Source organism: Camelus ferus, chromosome 13, assembly GCF_009834535.1.
Source record: "Camelus ferus isolate YT-003-E chromosome 13, BCGSAC_Cfer_1.0, whole genome shotgun sequence".
Lineage (NCBI taxonomy): Eukaryota > Metazoa > Chordata > Mammalia > Artiodactyla > Camelidae > Camelus > Camelus ferus.
The window spans coordinates 10,399,350-10,407,467 of NC_045708.1; the positions used below are offsets into that span (position 1 = coordinate 10,399,350).

At 46.5% G+C, this 8,118-nt stretch overlaps 1 protein-coding gene across 1 annotated transcript in view; it reads left to right on the forward strand.

Annotated features, from left to right (window-relative positions):
• Positions 1-5,954, forward strand: part of FHAD1 (forkhead associated phosphopeptide binding domain 1) — a 123,654-nt gene extending 117,700 nt beyond the window's left edge. The window contains 1 exon segment of the mRNA XM_032495241.1: positions 3,769-5,954. Within this exon segment, the coding sequence (XP_032351132.1) occupies positions 3,769-3,885 (117 nt within the window). The 3' untranslated portion in view covers positions 3,886-5,954.
• The last annotated feature ends 2,164 nt before the right edge of the window (positions 5,955-8,118 follow it).

Consider the following 8,118-nt stretch of genomic DNA (forward strand, 5'->3'; position numbering starts at 1 on the left):
GAGACTCAGAGACCTTATTTGTCCAGAGCCACAAATAAGGTAGGAGAGCGAGAAATCCACACAGATCTGACACCCAGGTGAGCGCTGGCCAGCCCTCCTTTAGGTAATAAACTGCCAGGCAATAAGCCTGGTACATTTCCAGTGGCGTTTCTCTTGAATTTTAAGAAAGCATCCTTTAGAATACAGTTTTTTTTTTTTTTTTAAAGAGTTGAGAATCAAGGCTCTGAAATCTTAAACGTGCTGAAACATTGCCATTCACAAATCAGCCCTGGAACTGGAATTAACCCAATCCACGTTCCCACTTTGCAGAAAGTAGAGTCGAGCTCTCAGGAAGCTTGAAAGCTGAACACATTTTCGTTGAACAAGAGCAGAGACACATGCAAGTTTGATAAAAGGCCACAGTCATTCTGAGGCAACCAAATTATCATTGGAAGAAAGAAAGATATTCTAGGTGAGGGGTATTTTTGGAAAATAGAAGCTTCTTCTCAACTAACATCCTTGTTCTAAGATTAGAAGGTGGTTACTACCCAAAGCAGAATGTTAAGAGGATGGAGATAATCTTGAGGTCCCCCCTTGATCTGAGCTCTTTGCTACCCTGCAAAGTGGGAATAATTGGAAGCTTGTCATTTACTCATTCATATATATAGTTGAGTCTGGAGGAGGCAGAAACCGCCCGACAGGTAGGTTTTGTCTGAGGACCACCTGGGGATGTGAAATGACAGGGGAGATACTGGGATGGGCCCCGGATGTTGTGGGAACACTGCTTCCCTGAGATGTGAGGCCTCGTGGAATTTCTCACCACCTCTGGGTTTACCAGAATGGGGGCAGATGGTGCTTCCGCTAAGAGCAAAGAGCCAGCTTCCCATTCTTCCCGCCCTCCAGCCCAAGCTTAAAGGCTTGGCATCTAGGATCAGCACAGGAAGGTTTCTTCCAGGTTCTTTGCCAAGTCTAGCTCGGGCATCTCCTTTCTCAAGAGTGTGCCTGGAGTCCTTCGGGGGATGGAGTCAGCACAACCGCTTTGAGAAAGACGGAACACGTGCGGTCTGCTCCTTCAGCTTCACCCACTCACGAGTCCCCATCTCTAACAAGCTTCAGAACTAGCACCTCCTTCCTCTTCAAGGCCCTCTGGGTTTTGTTCTGTCCTCCAAAATGCCACTCACCGATTTGATTTGATTTTTTCCATTGCAGCTAACAGCTTTCACTAACTGTTTGTCAGTCGTATGCGCAAGGGGAGAATCTTCTAGTTAACAAATACTCATGGAACGCCTAGCCCAGGCCACATACTGTGTTAGGCACTGTGTATAGAAGAGTGAACAAAAAGATACAAGCCCACCCTCATTCAGTCAGTATCTATTTGTTGAGAGCCCACGATGTGGCAGTTACTGTCCAGGTGTTACGGTTCAATCACATTCTCAATGAGAACAGTGTCACCCCCGAGAGGGAAAAATTCTATTTTTTTATGTATGAATCTTAGACATACACACAGTGCTATCTGTAATTTTCAAATTTCGTGGAGGTGAAAATGATTAGGAAAAAAATGTCTAAGAAGGCTCCTTAGAAGAAGGATGATAATGAAAAAAAAAAAAAAAGAGTGAGAAACACTGGGTTAGATCAATGAAGAAACACACAGAACTCCCTGCCTTTCTGGCTTTAATTCTGGGGTCAATAAACAAATACATACTTACATATATCCATACAAATAATGATTGAATGATTACTTTGTACGAAATGTTTTGAAGACAGAGTCCAGTGCACTGAGCTCCGGAGCATAAATCACAAGGACACCCCCACCCCCATCCCTACCCAGACCAAGGGCTAGGAGAAGCCTCCCCTAAGAGGAGATGTTTAAAACCAGGACCTGAAGTGATGTGCGGATGGACTGGGATCTTTCTAGAACCAATGCTTGTAGGTCTCCGAAGCAGCCATTCCAGCATGCCTTCAGTTGATTTCCAGTTAATTTCCAACTTTCCAGCTTAGATTTCATCATTTAAATGACTGGCTTCTGTCCCTGCTTTGTCACTCTAAGGGTGGGGCTGTGGCTCCAAACATTCAAGCAGAATGCATGTCACTGCCTGTGGTCGCGGGTTCAGGACAGACCCTGCCAGGTCCCCCCACCCCTCATGTCCTCACTTGCATTTCACGTTTCCCTTTCCCCACCTCTTCCTCTTCCCAGTCCAGCCATCCTGTCCGCTCTCTGCTGCCCTCACTCTCGTCACTCAAAAAAGTGGACCAAAGCTTGCTCTGTGGTGCTTCCCACCACAAACTTGTGGCAGACCTGCGGTTCGGAGGACCCTGGGACCAAGGAATCTTTATTTTTAACAAATTCCCAGCCCTACACCAGGTCAGGGCACTGGCATTTGGGGACCATTCAGAGCCAGGAATTTTCTTGAAAAATCAAATAAAAAAGGATACAAAGGAAAGGTGGTTTAGAGGCGAAAGATTTTCAACATTTACTCCGCTTTCCTTTCATCTGGCCATTCCAACCAAGATTTACCTTGTGGGCTAGTGTAGAGACATTAGCCTTTCTCACCCTGAATGATTTTGAACACAGATTCTCAAGACACATTCAAGACTCCTGTCAGTCACTGGCACGGGTCTAGCACTGGAGGTGATTTTTAAATCTGTCTTAAAGTGAAAAGAGCTACAGAGATGGTCCTAACAGCCCCTTCCACTGAAATCCACCCAGAACCTCTTCTCAACCCCCGAGGGAGACAGGATGGAGATTCTGGTCCTTATTTGACAAATGAGGAAACCGAGGGTCACACAGTCAGTGGCAGAGCTGAAACTCAACCACCCACCAGCCTTCTTTCTTCTCGCAGACGCTCATGTGTCCTGACGGCTGGAGTCAAAAATTAAGGACGTAAGAATGGCAATTTGAAGCCTGTTGGAAAGAAACTTGCAAGTTACAATTGTATCTACAGTACATACAGAACTGAGAGAGAGATTCTTGGGTTGCAATTAATAGGAACCTATTCAGAAAGAGGGAGGAGGCTTTCATAAGGCTATGGGAGAGAGGGCCTCATCAAAACGAAAAGCTGAAAGAGAGCTTGGCTTCAGAAGAGAACTGGTGAGCCACCAGATCCCAGGCATCATCTCTTACACGCACACGCACACGCACACGCACACGCACGCACACACAGAGACCGTATCTCCTCCCTGTGTCTGCTGATCTCTCTCCAGTCACATGGCAGGAAGGGATGACCTCATGGTCCCCCAGTGCGAAAGACCAGCCCTGGAAGCAAGTAGCCTCTTAGAGCCCATAACCCCGAATCCTGGGAGTGACCATCTGAAAAGCACAGCCTGTGCCAACTGTGACCAGGGGAAGGGTCACACATGTGGCTGCTGGGAGCCAGGGGCAGTGCTCAGAAAAAGGCCTAGACAGACCCCCTCAAATGTCCTGCATTCTCTCCTCCTAAGACACCAGAGACATAAGACGTTCAGTTCAGTGACAGCTTATTTAAGAGAAAGAAACTCCACCACAATGAATGTGCCCATATCAGAAACTCCTGGTTTCAAAAAGATGAAAATGTAAGAAGAGAAAACGTTATGTGTATAACTGGAAGGGTTTACACCAAAAGGTGAATAAGGTTACCTGTGGGTAGCATGATAATGGTGAGTCATTTTAGCTGCTTTTTGCTCGTAGCTATATATATGTATTTATATATAACATCTTTTTTACAACAAATATTTTGAGTAAAAAAAGTTTGAAATATTTTGGGATCTCACTACAATTATAGTTTGTGCACTTGTTGTTCTTGCTTATTGAAGGTTGGAGCCAGAAAAGCCACCCCAAAGATGGACCAAGAAAGAGAGATGCTGAAGAGAGAAACATCCAGCAAATCCAGCCAGAGCCTTCTGTTTTCTAAGCCTGGCGGAAGGAACTAGAAACATCATCCTGCCAGCCTCGTGTGATCCTCCGTGAGTCAGCGGGACTCTCCTGCATCAAAAAACTAAGACACCTTTTTAGAACTTTAAAGGTTGTTACCCTAGTGTGTTGCCTCCTAGACTGGTACTTTGCACGACGCTGTATTTTGAAATTCAGAATCCTGGGCCTGGTAGATACAATCATGTGCTTGCATCGTGAGGTACCCAAATGTCACACCTCCACGGAGCCCCAGGAAACCCGCAGCGGAGAAAACCCAGGGCATGTCCTGAGGCTACAGGACAGAACGGTAACCTCAGGACTGTTGGGGCCATGGTATAGCGCATTTATATCTGAGTTTACTGTAATAAATTTGAACACCAACCCATTTTATCGCTTCCACAACAGTGACTCAACATTTATATGGCACCCCTCCCCCAAGCCCTAGAAGGTAAATAGTATTATATTCCCCATTTTGCAAATGAGGACACTGAGTCCCAGAGAGGTTAAATGGCCTGTCTGGAGTCACACAGCTAGCAAATTCAAGAGTTGGGTCTGGAACGTACATTTCTAACTCCATCTCACACTGCCCATTCTGCCACACCAAGACAGCCCAGTAGTTCAAGTCCTCAGCCATCAGGACAGACCAAGTACCCAGTCACCGAAGAGCACACACTGCCCGGGTGGACACACCCCTTTTCCATGGTGTTTGGAGAGCCCCTCATTTCTGCCCCCTCTCCAGTCACCTGTCCTCTCCTTTCTTTTCTTGTATGGCCAGGACCACTAAACAAAAAGGGAGGAAGAGCCAGAAGTCATAAGCATCATTTATTTTTTAATTTTTAAAAAGCCATAATAAAAGTATTTTGATATTTTAAAACCAAATGCATTCTTTATGCTGACTAAAACTAGAAGGGAATAGGAAAAATTCTTTGCATGATACTCCACTGGAAGATACATCTTCCACAGTGAGAAGGGTTAGCATCACCTGACCTTAAAAATACTCTTGAAAATTCCAGACGTTTTCCATAAAGAACATGACATTACTTATGCTGTACCATATTCCCAAAATGCAAAACAGTAATCTCCAGCACCAGAAAAGATCATTTGGCTAGGCAGTAATTAAGTAGCTGGCTCATGTTTGGAAGCCAAATTGTATGAAAAAAAATACTTTGGTTGAACAGGAATGTTTAAATTTGCATCAGTTAAATGTAACGCCTGTATGACTCCCCTGTATTTCAGATCTTTCAAAAGACATGTTAATTTTTACCATATGAACATTGCAACCCATGGTGACGATTTCTTTTCTTCACTCCCTGAACTGGATAGTTTTGGGGGGGTGTCTCCTCAGCCACACACCTCTTTCCCTGAGAATACGCACCCACCAATCAGGTGTGCCCTACCTAATGCTGCTCTCTTGGCCGCAGCTGGTTGGCTGAGCAGTAGATACCTTATCCAAGCCAGACCAATCAGGTTTCTCTTCTAACCCAAGCTGGGCCAATCAGCGTCTCTGCCCTCGGTATTTGGAAGTGGGACACGGCGTGGCCACACAGGTCATTATGGGCACTGGAGCTGAGACTCCCAGTGCAGTTCCCGGCTGGAATGGCCATTTCTCCCACTGTGTTTGGAGAAACAAAGCCAGTCTTAGAAAGAGACAGCTGAGATAGATAACAAGGAGAGACAAGAAACGAAGACCTCCGGAGAGACTGTTCAGTGGACACTATAAGCCCTTTCTTCATTGCCTCCCTCTGCTATTATAAGCTGAAGGCTTACCTGGCCATGTTTCAGTTCTGGCCAGTGACATGCAAGCGAAGGCCCTGGGCAGGGCTTCCCTTCTGGAATAAAAGGCAAGTCTTCGCTCGGAGAGAGTTTTTGCTCTTTGTCGCTTTGCCTTGTCTTCTTTTTCTTTCCTGGAGCACAGAATTGGAGCTGGAGCAGCCATGTTGGGAATTAGCCAGGCAACAAGCAAGAGGCCACAGCTCACTTCAAGGACTGGAATGGGAAGACATGAAAGGCCTGGGTGGGGGCCCGGTGGCATCACTGTGCTCCACATCACGCCTGAACTTTGTACATCCTGTTGTGTAAGACAAATAAACCCCTATCTGTTTGAGCCACGGTAGTCAGGTGTACCTGTTTGCACCATTGAGCAAACCACTCAAAACTTAGTGATTTAAAATGGCAAATATGATTTCTCATGATTCCTTGGGTCAGGTGGACACTTGTACCGGTCTAGGTTGGCTTGGCTGGGTCTAGATGGTTTAGGATGGCCTTGTGTACGTCTGGTAAATGGCAGACAAGCTGGGTTAGGGCAGTGGTTCTCAACTGGGGGTGATTTTGCCACCCAGGGGACATTTGGCAGTGTCTGGACACAACTTTGGTTGTAGGTGCAACTATTATCTAGTGGGTAGAGGCCAAGGATGCTGCTAAACATCCCACAGAGCACAGAACAGCTTCCACAACAAAGGGTTATTATTGCCAGAGTGTCAATAGTACTGAGAATGAGAAACCCCGGTCTAGAGAGTCCTCAGCTGAGACGTCTGCCTCTGCTTGATGTGGCCTCTCATCACCCAGCAGGCCAGACCAGGCTGCGTGTGGTGGGCACAGCTTCCCAAGAGCTGCAGGAGAGAGCAAGCCCCAAAGCACAAACACTTTCACAAACACTTTTCAAGTCTCTGCCTGCCTTATGTTTGCTAATATCTCATCAGACAAAGCAAGCCACATGACCAGAATCCATTTGGGAGGGGCTCCAAGTTTTCACAATCCACCCACGTCCAGGTTTCTGTTATTTGAAACTAAGGGCATTCCAACTGAGGCAGCAAGTTACCCTGATTCCTGATGACTTTCTGGTTCCTGGTCTCTTTCCTTGGAAAGGCCAGTTCCAACACCTGCACTTGGGTTCCACTAGGACACTTTGTATCACTCAAGATTCTCTGGTCGCAAACAGCAGAAACCTGTGGTGGCTAACTCAAACTGAAAAGGGGTTTACTGAAAGGAAATGAGGAAGGTTAGAGAATCAAAGAGGAGGCAAAGCTCAGGAGTCAGGACAGCCAGGAGCCGGCTTCTCTTTCCCATATGTATCCCCTTTTTGCTTCAGCTGGTCTGAGTTGCTGTTATTTGCAACCAAAATGGCCTTTACCAAGACACTCTGCTACACAGCCCCCACTGGTAGCTCTGAGAAGCTACCAGAGACCTTTCTCTTGGGGCTGTACCCAAGGACAACAAGGTACTCACAGTGCCCCCCAAACTCCCAATCTTCTGATCCTCCAAGAAGCTAAGCCAAACAACTCCCTTCCACCCTTGCCAATGGTAGTCCATTTGGATTCGTGACTTTGCAGATAAGGTGCCCTTCTCCAGCAGCTTGGCAGAGCCACAATGCCTGCTGTTGTGGAAACTGGAGTCATGAAGTGTCTGCGGGAAAAGAAAAAAAAAAACCCACAGCTTCCGGATCTGCATTCCAAAGCATGTTCCTGGTAAGTGCAGTGGTTTCCAATTTTTTAGGGTCTTAGGAATGAAAGCAATACACTGCCGCCGATGAGAGGAAACCTCACACCTGCTGATGCTAACGTCCCCCTCGTTTTCGTGCCCAGGCCTCTTAAAGCAGAAGTTAGGGCGTCCAGTGAGGGTAAACTATTTCGGCTTATCAGCTTGGCCTCATTTCCATCAAGATGCGCTGCTTGCATCCGTCTGCTCACTGTCCTGAGTTATTTTGGGCCCATTCATGACCTTATGTGCCTGCTTTGTTTTTAAACATTTTTCTTTGTCCATCTGTTCCACAGGAATCCATCGCAGTGCCTCCGTCCTGTGGTGGGAAGCATTAGCAGGCTCCTTTTTTGAGGTTTCTCTCATCTTTAGCATATTGCTTTCATTCCAAAGACCCTAAGATACGGAGGCAGAAATTTTATCTCCTGGCTCACTGTGGTCTTAACGTCATAGAGATCAGAGGTGCCCTTTGACTGGTAAATCACTTTTACGATTAAACAACCAGGTAGCAAATACTGAGTACCTACTCTGCACCAGGTACTAATGATACTGTGCTAGACCTCGAGGCCTTGACTTTGCTCCCTTTTCTTTCCCTGTTCTTATCTGCTGCTCTCCTGAAAAGGAGTTGGGATCGTTAATTTACTGGGTGTGTTGCCAGGTGGGGTGGGGGCTCAGCTGTGACGTTCCCATCTTTTCTGGCTTTGTATGGAATTACTGCCGGGCATTCTCAGTGCTGCATGAAGCTGTGACCCTCTTCTGGGGGTTTCTTTGTGCCTTTC